Source organism: Arvicanthis niloticus, chromosome 15, assembly GCF_011762505.2.
Source record: "Arvicanthis niloticus isolate mArvNil1 chromosome 15, mArvNil1.pat.X, whole genome shotgun sequence".
Classification (NCBI taxonomy): domain Eukaryota; kingdom Metazoa; phylum Chordata; class Mammalia; order Rodentia; family Muridae; genus Arvicanthis; species Arvicanthis niloticus.
This window is the reverse complement of record NC_047672.1, coordinates 3,761,447-3,777,350: the sequence shown is the minus strand read 5'-3', so window position 1 is coordinate 3,777,350 and position 15,904 is coordinate 3,761,447. Positions and strand designations below refer to the sequence as shown.

Here is a 15,904-nt window from a genome sequence, read left to right as displayed (position 1 = left end):
GAGCTATCTCTTTGGGCTGGAGAGATGGCTCAGCAATTAAAAACACTGGGTGTTTTTTCAGAGACCTAAGTGAGTTCTCAGGACCCACATAGCAACTTCCAACTGCCTGCATATAATTCCAGCTCCAAGGGATCTGATACCCTCTTCTGTCTTCTGTAAATACTGCATTCAAATGGTGCACATACACGCACTCAGGCACACACATAAGATATCTTAAAAATTTCGAGCTGTCTCAACTTTTTTTTTTTTTTTTTTATAGATTTAAGTATTAACCCCTTATCTCACATGTATTAGTTACTTTAACATTTCGGTGATAAAATACCCTCACTAAAAACAACTTAAGAGATAATGGGGTTTGTTCTGCTTCAGTTTGATGGTACAGTCTATCCTGGTAGGGACAGTTGGGCAGCAGGAGTGTGAACAGCTGGTGTCATTGCATCCACAGCCAAAAGCAGAGAGAGAGAGAGAGAGAGAGAGAGAGAGAGAGAGAGAGAGAGAGAGAGAGGAAGAGAAAGAGAGAGAGAGGAGAGTGCTGGTGTACAGCTCACTTTCTGGATTAAGAACCATGATCCTTGGTGGCGCTGGTGTCTGGGGAGGTGGTGCAGCTTGCTGGGAAAGTATGTCACTGGGGGAAGGGCCTTGAAAGCCATACCGTATCCCGTTCCAGTTTGCTCTCTCTGCGTTATGTTTATGTTTGAAGACGAGAGCTTGCAGCTTCCTGTCCTTGCTATATGCCCCCTCTCTCTCGCGCCTCCCCACCCTCATGGGTGCTTATCCTTTTGCAAACAATAAGCCAAAATAAACCCTTCATTCATAAGTTGCTTTTGGTCACTGTGCTTTCTCACAGCAACGGAGAAGTGAGTACCACAGGGGCCACTGCCGATAGCTGTATTTTCATGGGTAGAGTCTTTCATGTCAATAGAAACTGTGTTTGTTAGTCACAGTTCTGTTTCCTTACTTTGCTGTGGATGGAACCTGGGGCTTTGTACACATAAAACAAGTGCTCTGCCGCAGAGCTGCACCCCCCCCCCCCAGCCCTCTCCGCAATGGTTCTTCGGATTCAAATCTGTTTTGATTTTTCTTACAGGATTTGAAGATATTTTTATTTCCTCAGGTGGAATAAAAGAAAGTACGTTTCTTGAACTTTGTTCTTTTAAACACAAGCGTGCGGAGACAATAGAATCAATAGAAAAATACCAGTGCTAAGGGGGCCATTCTCTGAGTACATTAATTCAGAATACTGTATCACAGGGCGATTTGCCTAGGCTTCTCCCGATAGCTCTTAGTTTTAAGGATTTATTATATTTTTTATTTTTAATTAAAAACTATACGTGTTTGTGTGTTTGTGCACATGAGTGTGAGGGCTCTGAGAGAGTGTCTGATCATCTGAGCCAGAGTCACAGGCAGTTTTGACCACTGCACACTGGGACTGAGATATGAGCTACAGCCCTCACCAAGGGTGGTGTGCATCCTAATTACCGCGCCACCTCTTCAGCCCCTCCTGATCTCCACTGACTGACCCTCACCAAGGGTGGTGTGCATCCTAATTACCACGCCACCTCTTCAGCCCCTCCTGATCTCCATTGACTGACATCTCTGTTTCAGTGCTGGAGGCTGGACCAAGGGGCTCAGGTATATTGCTTACATAAGTGCTTTACCAGTGACCCATACCTCAAACTCCCAACCTCCTATAATCTCCATCCTCCAGGGCCTGTGTTATTGATTGGAAAACAAAATCCCAGGGATGATTCTGGGGTCAGTTTCTGAGGAAGCATCTCCCCAAGAGAGGACACATCTATAAAACCATGCCTAAAAATAAATGGGGTACCAACCACACGTTTATCTGCTTAGTGATTGTAGACTTCATCTGAGTAATAGTGGGCTTTTCTGGGCTCACTATTTTGAGGTCACCAACTCCATCATCTGACTGGGAGGTGAGATCTATTCCATCATTGTCTTTGGGGAAAGTGACTTCCAAACTACTATCCAAGGAACTTGGCTTCTACAGCACTGCCTGGCAAGCTTCCCAGGAGGATGAAGAGAGGGCTGGGCACACACTGTCCCAGTCACAGTAGCCCATGCACTTGGATGATCCTAGGTGGGGATCCCCAAGTGACTGCTTGTATGAAACCATGGCACCCGCCCCTGTGGAGGAAGGACTAAGGTGTCAGGGTGAGGGGAACATGGGTGCGGGGGAGCTGGTGTGTGGAGTTACCTGTCTGTGGAGCCAGGCTTCACTTTCATCTTCATGTTTCTGAAATAAAATTGGAGTGTTAGAAAGGGCCCTTTGTTTGCACACACTGTACATAGAATGGTTTAATTTCACCTACATGGCAGCTGCCGTGAACACAGTGGCCACCGGGGCTCCTCAGTGTGGCAGTAATCCCTCTCTGTGGCTCACATCCCAGCACAAGTGTCCTCGGGCAAGAAGAATGCCATTGTCCTTAGCAACCAGGGCAATCCACAGCAGTGAGCAGCCCGTGGAAGCTAATGGTGTTTCTAACACTTGGTGGGTACCACTGGCCAGTCTGTATGCACTTAGCAGTCACGGGTCTGTGTGTGTGTTAGGCTGCTTTAGCAGCCTTAGACGCTGCATCGCTTGAAACTGTGTGTGTGTGTTGTATGTGTGTGTATGTGTTGTGTGGTGTATGTGTGTGTGGTATGTGTATGTGTAGTGTATATGTGTGTGTGGTGTATTTGTGTGTGTGTGGTGTGTATATGTGTGTGTGGATGTGTTGTGTGTGGTGTGTGTATGTGTGTGTGGTCTATATGTGTGTGTGTAGTGTGTATATGTGTGTGGTGTGTGTGTAGTGTGTGTGGTGTATATGTGTATGTGTGTGTATGTTTGTATGTGGGGTGTGTGTGTGTGTGTGTGTGCATGCAATGCCTGCTAGTGGACATGTGTATCAAAACTCCAGTTTATGAGTCCAGGAAACAATCCTGGGAAACAAGGTCAGTTAAAAGGGTTCGAGGCGTGTATGAAAGTTGCTCTCCAGAGCTGTGTGCGAAAGTACACATGCCTGGACACCAAATGGCTGTTCTGTTTGGTTGCTGTCACTTGAGATGCCACCAGGCTGGTGCTGCTCCTGCTCTGTCTGTGGCAGTGGCACATGCATGGTGGGCATCGCAGGCCAGGCACAGAGAAGGTTTGGACATTCAGCAGTGATGCCCAGTACTGAGCTCTGCCTGTCTTGCCTTTCTCTCTGGCAAGTCCACCAGAAACACTCAGAATTCCTTCCAGTAATGATAAGAAAATGTCAGCCCAACTTGAGGTGTCGGAGGCAGGAGCCGGTCATTGCAACCTCCTAGGGAACTGTCCCTGGGCAGTGTGCTGAGAGCTGTTGGGTTTACAGCTCTCAGTATACCTGCACAGGCAAGCCTGGTGCTTCTTGCTAGAAAAAAAAATTAGAAACTTAGGGCCAAAAAGAGTTTCTAGAAGATCTGTCTAGAGTGTCACTTGGTCTTTTAAATTCAATGCAAGGTGACTTTCTTAGGGCTGTGGCTCAGCAATGTGGAAGCTTGGCTTGCAGGGCAGAGGGGAAAGTCTGCACCCTAGCTAGGAGGAAAGGATGCCCTGGGATGCCTTCTGCTCCTAGACACACTGCAGGTCTGCCTGGACATGCCCTACCTGTTCTGGGGTACCTGGCTTTACAGCGTTGCAAGAGAGGAAGGGTTAGGTCCTTGGCCAGTCCACTCTTCTCTCGAGCAACAGAAAAGGAGAGCAGTGTTCCCAGAGCAGTGGCCAGTGTGAAGGGAAACAGACACTTGCATGCTACAACCCCTGAATGGGATTAGTGGCTGCTTCTCTAATGTGCCCCAGGATCTTGTAGCAATATCTGATCTATCCACCAGGTGGCACCAAAACAGAGGCTGGACAGTGTCAAAGACAGAGCTAAACAAGGCTTCACACTTTTCCAGCAGAATTTGGATGATACCTTCCATGTTATGGTCATCCCTTCACCCCGTCTCTGTCCCAGTATCATACCTTAGTGCAGACACCCGTGGTGGCATCACAGAGGGTCAAGATGGACACATTCTGGGCCCGGTTCAGCCAGGTCACAGCAACCTTGGTACTGGTGGCCCACTTCACCATGGTGATGTAATACTCCCTGAGAACACAAACAAGAGTGTGAGCAGAGCCAACAGACAGCATAAGATGGCTACACCCCTTCTGGGTACAGCAGTCAGCGTGTGTATGTGTGGGGTTCTTAAACGGGGTCATTCATATGTGGGGTCAAAGCTCCTATGGGTGGTCAGATAACCCGCAGCACCACGAGCTGGGCTTTAAAACCGAAGGCTGGGTCACTGGAGTTACCCTGGCAGTCTGGAGGGGTGTCACACGCTATGGTTGGGGCTCCACTGACTTCAGTTTCACATCATAGTCCTACCAAAGGCTCAACTCTCCCAAAGCTTACACTTAGGGTGTTTGGGTGAAGAAGGACCTGGCAGAGGTGGGGAGGTGAGGGCAAGGGAGAAGGAACCCTGAGTGAGGGGCAGTGCAGGGGATCCTCAGAGAGCCAAGCTGGAGAGACTCCAAAGCTGGGCTAATGATGGCTCGGTTCTTTTCCTTCATTCTTTAAACATACCCAGGATTTGGGATGATGGCTCTGTTCCCAAGCATTGGTGAGTTCATTTTGATGCCACATGCTGGATTTTACCCAAGCCTGAAAATACCACCATGCTTGGAGTGGCCATATGCTAATATTGGGAAGGTGGAAGATAGGGAGAAATTGCAGAAAGCTGACTGGGGAGCTGTGAGTGCTGCCCCTTGGGCAGGATGTGACTGTTGCACACATCACCACCCAGCAGCTGTGCTGTCTGTACAAGGCCTGCACGAGATCAAGCCAGCCAACATTCCAGCATGGACCAGAGAGAGGCCCCCATGGCCCCACCATTGGCAGATAAACTATTAGCAGTTGAAGGCTACTGAGGGAGTCACTCTCCTTTGGGGATATAACTATTAATAGAATCTTGCATGTATGGACAGCACTAATAAGACTCAGGGGTTATTAGAAACAACAAGAAAGGAGGATGTAAAATTAGGGGGTGATGGTGTGGGGGGGACCAGGGAAGTTGGAGGGAGATAGTGGTGGATGGATATAACAAAATACATTGTATGAATGGGTGGAATTTTCATCAAACCATAGGTCTCTATTTTCAGTCATTTGGATGAGCAAATGCTTTGCTGGAGTGATGTAGAATGAAGAGAAATCGGGAAGCAGGTCAGGGAAAGGACAAGGCAAGATAGGAAGTATAAGCCTTCTGAGGGAGCAGGGGTGGGGTGGGAGTGGACCCGGCACAGAAAGGATGGAGCACTCTGGTGTGGCTGCAAGACACCAAGGCAGAGAGGTGTGCGTATGTGACATCGATATCACACTTAAAAATGAGCGTATCAACAGGAGGCCATGATTCTAATAAGCAATGCTGCTGATTCTCCCTCTCCCTCCCTCCCTCCCTCCCTCCCTCCCTCCCTCCCTCCCTCTTGTTTTCAGTTTTATGACTTTCTTTGACTCTCAGCAGTTTTCATCCATACTGACTGTTTGAACGTAGTGAGAGGTACGTAAGTTATGGAAGTATACAGCGTGTTTGGGGAATCCTTATCTCATTAAATATTCTGGACAGATGTACCTAGAATGCCCATGTACAGTATGGAATGACTGTTTTCTATTCTTTTGATACAAACAGCTTTGTTGAACTGGTTTATCAGCGTTATTTGAAGTTTCCATCTCCTTCAGGTAACTTTCCAGATTCCTTGTGGCCGAAGAGCACACTTGTATTTTATGTGTCTTGCCTGGCGCCTGCAGAGGCTAGAAGAGGGCATTCGTTCCCCTGGAACTGGAGTTACAAATGGTTGTGAGCCACCATGTGGGTGCTGGGGATGGAACTTGTGCCCTCAGGAAGGGCAAGTGCTGTCCCCTGCAGAGCCCTCTCCTCAGCCCTGAGCGCTCCTTGAAGCCCGCTTCACAGATGCACGTGTGAATGTTGAGAGTGGATTTTCGTGTTTCCGCCTCATCAGTGGCAGAGCAGTTCCTGCTTCACCACCTTCCCTTGCAGGAATGGTTCTGCTGGGTCCAAGTTGGAAAGGTTTCTGGAAGTCTTTCCATCCTAGAGGATGATGTTCACTCAGAGTCACTCACACAGAGCTGGTGTGGAAAGCAGGGTTCTACTTAAAACATGCAGGCACTCATGGGCAGGCACTGGCTCTCAGGTTGGATGGAGGCTGGAGATGAGCAGGCCTTTAACTCCAGCTCTGGAGGGCAGCTGACTGTCTGTGAGCATGTGGGAGGGGCACTTGCACTTGGCTAAGGAGATGCCTTCAGATCCGAGCAAGGAGGCGCTTCTGGTGAGCAGTGGATGAATTTTTGATTAGCCCGCTTGTTTGCCATAAAATATGAATGGGCATTGTTTCTCATAGCGATTAATGTGCCATGTTTTGGTATTTTTGGTTCTGGTACAGGCTCTGACAGCCTGTGGCAATAAAGGGGAAAGAGGACAGAGTCTATTGATCTTATGACACAAAGAGCTGACACTTAACTCCAGCATCTTAAAGCAATGATGACATTCCATGCATCAAGCTGGGACAGAGCATACTATGAAGGAACTTTTTTTTCAAGATAGGATTTCTCTGTATAGCCTTGGCTGTCCTGGAACTTGCTTTGTAGACCAGGCTGCCTTGAATTCATAGACATCTACCTGCCTCTGCCTCCCAAATGCTGGGATTAAAGGCATGCACTACTACCACCTAGCCAGGAATTTATTTTTAAGGGAATGTGCTTCAGCGGAGGGTAGCTTTGAGCACAACACTACCTGCAGAGAAGTTCACAGTCCTGTCTGGGTCTTCCTCAGAGTCACAATGCAACTATTTATGCAGGCTGAGTGCACTGCAGAAAATAGAGCCGTGGTGCATCCAGACAGATGGCTATTCAATGCCTCGTCATAGTTTCACTATCACTGAGGACCAAGGATGAAGAATGCTTCTTTATCTCTCTTTTTCTATCAGAGGGGCTAGATATACGACAGGGCTGATTGTCAGGGTATGTGAAGAGCTGGTGTCACAGAGAACATGCCTTGGCAGTTATGGGCTCTGTATTCAACAGTAAATGATGCAACCATGAAAGCATCCATTATGGAAGCCCTCTGTGTATGCTAGTTTAGTGTAGTCAAAGCCTATCTGTTTATCACAATGTCTGTCCATCCATCCATCCATCCATCCATCCATCCATCCATCCATCAATCTATCATCTATCCATCTGTCTGTCCACCTACCCCACCTATCCATCCACCAAGCCACCCACCCACCTACCCCATCCATCCATCCATCCATCCATCCAATCACCCACCCTACTCTACCCACCCATCTATCCATCTACCCACCCACTCATCTATTCTAATCCCACAACTCTATCTATCTATCTATCTATCTATCTATCTATCTATCTATCTATCTATTTTATCTATCAATCCATCCACCTACCTACCCCACTCCACCAACCCATCCACCCATCCATCCATTCACCCACCCACCCACCTACCCATCCACCCATACACCCATCTATTCTAATCCTACAATCTATCTATGTATCTATGTATCTATGTATCTATGTATCTATGTATCTATGTATCTATGTATCTATCTATCTATCTATCTATCTATCTATCTATCTATCTATCTATGTATCTATCTATCTATCCATCCATTCCACACACACTCATCTATTCCAATCTCTACAATCCAATCCATATATTCACTCATCCAATCCAATCCAATCCAATCCAATCCAATCCAATCCAATCCAATCCAATCCAATCATCTTCGACCATTTATCGATCTAAACTAATCCATGCATCCACATACCCTTCCCTCAGCCTATGTACTATCCATCTGTCTGTCTGTCTATCTATCTATCTATCTATCTATCTATCTATCTATCTATCTATCTATCTATCTATCCATCTATGCATCCATCTACCTATCCATCTACTGCACATCTAGCCACACAGGCTCCATATTAATCCAGTGTCCATCAACATGTATTAGGCATTTCCTGGACAAATTATTGGTGTCACATGAGGGCATGCTGGGTGTTTCCTATGTCTCCCTGCAAGTGGCCTTTGCTTCCTTCCTTCTGCTCTGTGTTGGGGTGGGGAGCTCACCTGTATGGATGGTGTGATGCTTTGAGTGAGACCCCTCACTCCATGCTTACATATTTGAATGTTTGGTTCTAGTAGGCAGAATATTTAGAAAGTACTAGAAGGTGTGGCCTTGTTGGAGGAGGCGTGTCATGAAGGGTGTGTCATGAAGGGTGTGTCATGAAGGGTGTGTCATGAAGGGTGGGCTTTAAGACTTTAAAAGCCCATGCCAAGCAGTCACGTTCTTTCTCTGCCTATAACTTTTGCATCAGATGTGAGTGCTCAGCTGCTGCTCCAGAGCCACACCTGCTTGCCTGCTGCCACATGTCCCACCATGATGATCACAGACTGACTCTCTGAAACTGTAAGCAAGCCTCCAATTAGATGCTAATGTAACTAAGGTACATTAGCATTGGTACAAGGGGAGGTTCCAATTGCCTTATCAGGGCACTGTCAAGAGGTTTAAGTGAAGGGAGAAAGAGGTGATATTTATTTCTGTAGCTCTCTCCTCACAGTCCTCTGTCAAACCAAGGTTCTAGTCAATTGGTGGCTTGTTTCATGTGTCTCTCTCTGCCTTTGTGATCCAGTTAGAACATACCCCACCTGTATCCTCAGTACTAGGACAACAGAGTACCCAATGTTCTAGGTCTCAGGCACTATAGTTTCCTAGTGTCTATTGGTCCAGATCACTTATTTGTAAGAATCACCCTTGTAAGAATGTAAAATGAAGTTTATTTGAGGGTTGCCTTTTCTCTTCTGGAGCACAGGCATGGATAGTCAGAGGGACAAAAAAATATGTGTTCACAGCTGTCCCTTTCAACACAATGCCTCACCAAAGAAAACATTGGCCTTTGAGAATAGAGTCTTTAACATATCAGGCAAATTTCTGAGTGAGCCCTATGGACTCAGTGTATCAAGGACTCAGGTCCCTTCTTTCACAGATGAGGAACAGAGAATGACTTCTGAGGTATGGGTAGAAGAAGTGATCACTGAGGGTCCCAGAGATGGCATCACTCATGCTCAGCCTGGTACCAGCTTCATGACACTATCTTGTTGCCAAGGAAACATTTAGACTAACTTGGTCATGCTGGCTGTGTGAATAGTCTATAGACACCTACTTGGTGCCAAGGCCACTCATGTGCCTTTCACATCTTCTCTCTGTGAGGATGATAGGGGAAGACCTAGTGTCTGGCTTTTCTCTCCTCTTTCAGTTTCCTCTGTGCTGGGCATGACTCCAGATCTTCTGCTCAGCTCCATCTTGATATCACCCTATTTCTATTCTGGCCACTGGGAAGTTGCTCACTCTGACCTCCCAGGGTCCTTACACTGAATGCATACCTTCCACGTCTGATCTTAAGTTAATGTTCCCCTGTGGCTCACTGAGGGTTCCCAGTGCCTGCTCACTACCTCTGTGCCAAACTCTATCAAGACCCTCTGTGTAAGACTCTGCTTATCACAGCTCAAAAACACATGGAAAAGCAGAACCTGCTCACCTGGTGGCACCAAAGTATCATGCTTATAGGAAACCCTTTGAATATATCTCCTGACTGTGAGAATCTGAGGAGGGAATGGGGAGGAGAGACTTCTGCTTCCAAAGGAAGCTGAGGGCCTGGGAGGAGCTCAGATGGCAATGGACTCTGGCTTTAGAGACCCAGGCCTGGTCCTGTAAAGGACCAGGGGTTCCTTTAGCAGTCACCTGACCTCTTCTTGTTTTTGTTCTCTGTGAGTCATGGGAGGATGTGTGAGGAAAATGAGAAATCTTTAGAAGCCCTAGAAACATCAGGACCCTTGAGACAAGCAGGTTGTGGGGAGATCAAAACAAAACACCGACCTGTTGGCAGACAGCAGGTGTACATCCATTCTCCCACACCTCAGTGCACACAGGCATGTCTGAAAACACACTGCAGGCCAGAGTCTGTCAAGTCCTGCTCTCTTACAGATGTCCTAACTAGCTGTGGCTCAGGGGAGAAGACTAGCTGTCACTTAAGACCTTTGCATTTACCATCAACAGACTCAACAGCCTTATAACATGGTCTGGAGAAACCTTGTCCAGATTGCTGCTGACATACTCAGATGTCAGTGCCGCCTTGTACTGATGGCTGCCCTATTTTCAGGCTTGCCAAAGAGCCCATCATTCACGACTGCTTACTGACACATCCTCAGAATGCTCCAGGTGCCCCTGACACCTGAGTTAGCACCGAGCACCGGATTTTCCCTGTGTCTCCCCTGGAAATTAGAAATCTAATCGGATTTCTGAGATTCCTATGAGCTAGGCATTTTAACTAGTGAAGGTTCCTAATCCAGTCATTGGTAGTGACTCTGTGACATCCTTTGCAGTGAATCTATGGGACAAAGGTTTCTCACTCCCCAGCCTGGAATGACTGTGACTCCCATCACCCAGAAGAGCTTCTTATCCTGAGTAGCCAGGACCCACCACAGTGTGGCACTGTGTCTGAACCAGAAAGGAGAAAGGCTGAGTTTCACACGTGTTGGCATAGGCTGTGCATGGCTACTGTGTGTAGAGAAGAAGCTGGTGGTAGAGAAGGCTTGACCGTGTCAGCTGCCCAGGAAATGGAGTTGCTCACCAGCTCCCTCTGTACAGTTTGGGTGTACAGTATGTTGGCTGGATGCTATATACACACTCATGGACATTCACAATCTCTACATGGCTCTAAGGGAAAACAGAGAGAGAACAGGCATCTGTATCTTCACTTGTAACTACAATGCATCCCTGTCTCTATAAGTAGCCTTATTTCTATCCAGATCCCAATGTATATCCATGTTTAAAAAATTATAATTTAAAAAAGATGTATTTATTCATTTTTATGTGTATGGAGTGCTTGTATGAATTGTATGCACCACAGGGCTATTCTCAGTTTTCCTTAACATGTTTCCCAAGATGCCTCTGATGTTGGTAGGTTCCTGATGTGCCTGTGAGGTGCTCCCAACACTTCCACTGGATCCTCTCACTCTGCATTTAGCTCCTGCCCCATCTCTTTACAGCCACAGCAGAAGGCTGTCACAGCGTTGGGGACTGTGCACGCCCATGGAGGATCTTCATTGCTTTAGTGCCTAACACAGCTCATGGCACACAGAAAACCTGAGGGCCTAGGAGCCATGTGGAAAGATTTACAGGGCCAGTGTAATACAGTAACAAGGAAGTCAGGCTGGGGAGAGGCAAGGAACAGCCATGTGTCAGGAAAACCGACGTGGTGTCTGGTGTCTTTCTTTGCCCTATGCCTGCCTGCTGTCTGTAGGCCTGCCTGCTGTCTGTAGGTCTGCCTGCTGTCTTACTTACTCATTCAGCAAATGTATCCTGAACTGAAATTCTCTGTTACACACAATTCTCTGTTACAGAATGGTAGTACAGACTTACAAGTGTGTGTGTGACCCACATTGCAGGTGGGCCAGAAACTGTAACAAGTCAATAAAGAAAAGCTGGTGGCCCTTTTGGTTCTAAAGGGGAGAGTAGGTTACCCTGAGCTCTCAGAAAGGGCTTTCTGGGGATAAGGGGTGCTAGTGAGAGATGTTGGGGCATGCTGGAGTGATCATTAAAGTAGAAGGTTTGAGTGATGAGTGCTTCAGCTGTTAAAGAAGCTGTCCTTTCCCTCTGTGAGGAGGGACCCACAGAGGCTCTAAGCAGGGGCCTCATGACACGCTGTGGTTTACATGTCATTCTAGCTACTGTTTGGAGATTCAGTGGATAGGGAAGGCAGGAGAGTAACAGGCCATGGGGGCAATGATGGGGGGGGGGGCAAGGGAAAGGAGAGGAGGGGAGGAACACAGTCTTGCTGCAGTCAAGGACGTGAGCCAGCTGTTCAAGGTGAAGGTGGAGTAGCCTAGGCTGGGATGGAGAAGCATTGAGGCCTGAGTGCAAGAAGGGGGTCAGGCATCCCAGCTTGCTAAAGACTGCTCAGTTTCTGAGGTCAATTAGAAACGTTATGTGACTTCATCCAGCCCTCCTGCAGGGGCAAATGAGATCCTGCAAAATTATGAGGAGCATCCTTTCTGGTGTTGACTGCTTTTGACTGACTGGGCAACTTCTAACCCTGCTGCTGCAGAGAACTCTTCTGGACTCTGCCTGCTGGAGCAGCAGGAATCCAGCAAGTTCAATGCTACATGTCTGCCAAATTTTCTCCAGATACGAAGCTTCTCCAATGACATCTGGACCCACATGGCACATTCTTGCATTCTTTGTTAACTCTAGAGTTAAATCGAATCTTCAACTTGAGTCCCCTGTCTCACCTGAGACTCGCAATTTCACTGTTTAATTGAGAATGCTCAGCGGCGATGCTAAGCAGCCGGCTAGTGACAGAAACACGAACTTCATTGGTAAGTAGGGGACTCCTGAGAGCTGGGAGAGCTGTGGCTTGCAGAGAAAGCGCCCAACCAGGAGATTGATGGCTGCATGGGCCAGGCCTGTGGTCCCCACTGCCTCCTAGAGTTTGGCAGATACCCAGAAGACTACTAGTTTCTTTGGAAAGTCAATTATGTCAAATGATGTTTTCTCTGGGGCACACAGGTTGTCTGGCTAAAGCAGACACAGCAAAGACTGTTCTTCTGAAGCAGACACAAGTGAAGGAATGTTTTGATATGGTGGACACGTGAAAGCATGCGTGATGAAGGAGTATCAACATAACCCCACAGATGGTTGGAGTAAGAGCGTTGAGAGAATTGATTCGGTTTGCCCCGCCTCACTATCCTACTCTAATGACACACATGTATTGGTGCTTAATAAGATACATGTATTGGTTCATCTTACATAGCATTGTTGAGCTCAACTTGTGGTCATGCTGTCATTGAGGGAAACTCAGCCAAGAACTGCTCGTGAGGTTCCTGCTGCAGTTTGACCCGTCCCACAGTCTTGCCTCGGGCTGGTTGGTGAACTTGGCAGTTTCTTGAAGATTTAACTGCACCTGCTAGTTTGTGCATAGTGTCTGTCTGCTGAGAGGACTGTTCTGAAGCTGCTGGTTAGTGTGTGGTGTCTGCCTGCCTAGAGGACTGGTCCGCAGCTGCGAAGTTGCATTTGGTGTTTGCTACGGGACTGACCTGCTGAGAAAGAAGATCGAGCTCTTCACCAAAGAACTACTGCTAACAGGTCCCCTTCCCCCATATCCTAATAGCTTTTCCTTTCCACTACTTCTGCTGGGTGGTAGGCTAGAGGAGATGTCGAACCCTTATTAAAAGTAGGTTGCAAAAAATGTATGCCTACACTACACACTTCTGTAATGGGAACTTTCCCCCTCTTTACAGAGGAAAGAACTGGGAAGAGAGGCTGGTGATGTCTGAGACCACAGAACTGAGTCCATTCTGTGGACAGGGAACGTCATTTCATGTCAGGGATTACGTGTCTGGAGCTTTGTTGATGTCAGAAAGCCTCTTCCATTCATTGCTGGGGGTGGGTAGAGAGGAACCAGGGTAAATCCAGGACTCTGTGATGCACAGGGGAGCCCCACAAGACTCAAAAGTTCCAAGATTTCATGTGTGTTCAGGCTGAGAAATTCTGGTCTAGCCTATGACCCAGTCTACTCCAGGCAAATGGCGTGTTTTTTTCTCACACTTCCACAATTCTTCTCAGGCCCACGGTTGCTTACATGGTTGCGACACTTTGCCTGAGCTCTGTCTCACTCTCTATACTGTAGGCTTCGTGCTCACTCACTACTAAATTCTTAGAGTCAGGCTGAGTGACAGGCAAATACCATCTGTGCTCTCATTGAGACTGCACTCTGAAATCTCTGAGTGTATCTTAGAGAAATCTCTACTAGGACCAGAGAGATGGCTCAGAGGCTGAGAGTATTTGCTGATTTTGAGGAGGACCTCAGTGCGGTTCCCAGCACCCACATGGTGGCTTCCAACCATTCGTAACTCCAGTTCCGGGAGATCTGGCCCCCTCTTCTGGCCTCTGCAGGCACTGAGTGCTGTACACATGTCTAAATGCCGGCAAAATACTTGTAGACATGAAATAAAAATACATAAGGCTTAAAAACAAACACTCTCTAAGCAGTGTGACAGAGAGTCAGTAGGTGGAGTGAGTGACATCTGCGTGTCACAGATTCGTGTTGTTCTTGAAGCGTGCTACTGCATTTAGCGTAAGAAATCTGAGCAAGCAGAAGACCTGAAAGCCAGCGTTCAAACTTCACATCCTGACTGCAGCTAATTTTTCATTGTCCTTGAAGTTAATCAAGCCTGTGGAAACAGCATCACCAAATTGACTAAATGAGACTCCCAATTAACTCAAACAGATGGCTGAAATTTTCCAGGTGACTTTCCGTATTAATTCAGCACATTGGCTGGACCGGGCCCCAGGAGGCTGGCAGGGATTGGCTGAGGGGGAAATGATGGAATAGAGGAATCTTCAGGAAAGATATGGAGCCATAACCTGACCTGATTCATTTTAGCTAAGAACGTCAGGCAAATTGGCTGGTCTTCCTCAACCGGTGTACGTGGAGGCGTCTGTCTGGTGATGGGCCACAGGAGTCCTGCCTTAGGAAGCTGCCTGGGTTCAGGTTTATGAGACCTCAGCTGGAGGTACCTAATCCTGCCTATCAAGGGGAAAAGCCAGTCCAGGGCAAGCAGAGAAAGGGAGAGGCTCTCTTTTTACAGAGCACAGGTTCCAAGCCTGATTTGTCTCCATTCTCTCCCATGGGCACCATGGCATCAAGTCCCACTGAAGAAAAGGTTAAAGGGCCTCAGTGGACTTCTGCATCAGAGGGGTGCTGTGGACCTCTCTGAAGATCATTCTTTTCATCCCCTACCCACAAACACCCAAGGCCCCTGCACGATTCTACAGGGCTGTACCGTGTTGCTTCCTCTACTAACGTCGAGTGAGCACTGCTGCCTTAGTGAAGAAAACGACACATTAGGAGACAGAGGGTACAACGTCAGGAAGAGGAGAACAGAGGGTGAGCATGTGGTGGGGAACCCTCCCCAGGAGGAACCAGAGCAGCTGGGCCAAGCTCTTCCAGGAGCTGCCAGAAACTTCTAATAATGTGGAGATTTGTAAGTGACTGAAACGTGAAGACCCAGGCTAGCTAGATGACAAAATTTGGCCTGGGAGCCTGCTGGGTCTCCAAACAGCGTGCTCTTGGTTCACACAGGTCCACTTACAGACGGGCAGAGGCTTAGATGTGTGGGCCCTGGGATACTGCACCCCCTCTCCCTCACTGTTCTCACCACAGAGGTACAGTGGTCACGGAACTAGACTCTGGATGGTATCAGTCTCCACATCTTTAAGAGCAAAGCTGATATTCAAATCCCACCACATAGATGGGATCCCATTTGTCTGCTCTGATTTAACTAGAAAGTCCCCACAAAGCTGATGTTGCTAGCGACTGACCAACATGATTTCCATGTGCACTCTGAAGCACATGGCTGCCACCCAGTGGGAGGTCTGGCCTACATAGAGCAGGACCCATCAGGGTGTTATAGCTGGTCAGTTAGAGGTCTTCTGAAATCCTAAAAATGGGATGCCACTCACTGAAATCTGGTTCCAGGATTTTCATGTACCAGGCCATCCATGGGTGTCATCTGAGTGCTGTGTGAATGTCCCTGCTGAGACAGGGGCTGACCAGACATGCTTTTCCAGAGGAGCTTCCCTCTCATGGGGCAGCTTCTTTATCCTGATATATGGTAAAGAATTAAAGTATATGCTGCCTGGTGTTTCCCCTTTATTTTCTCCAGGTAAACAAACCACCTACATCAACAAGGAAGGCTGGAAGAACAAAGTGTTTAGAATTTAGCCATTGCTATGAGAGAGAGAGAGAGAGCCTACTCT

At 47.6% G+C, this 15,904-nt stretch overlaps 1 protein-coding gene across 5 annotated transcripts in view; it reads right to left on the bottom strand.

Annotated features, from left to right (window-relative positions):
* Nucleotides 1-15,904, bottom strand: part of Dpp6 (dipeptidyl peptidase like 6) — an 859,276-nt gene that overhangs the window by 73,527 nt on the left and 769,845 nt on the right. For all 5 annotated transcript variants that reach the window (XM_076913275.1, XM_034518902.2, XM_034518899.2 and 2 more), the window contains exons 11-12: nucleotides 3,986-4,109; nucleotides 2,216-2,254 (exon numbers count right to left, since the gene is read on the bottom strand). In XM_076913275.1, the coding sequence (XP_076769390.1) occupies nucleotides 2,216-2,254; nucleotides 3,986-4,109 (163 nt within the window). The remainder of the gene's footprint in view (nucleotides 1-2,215; nucleotides 2,255-3,985; nucleotides 4,110-15,904) is intronic.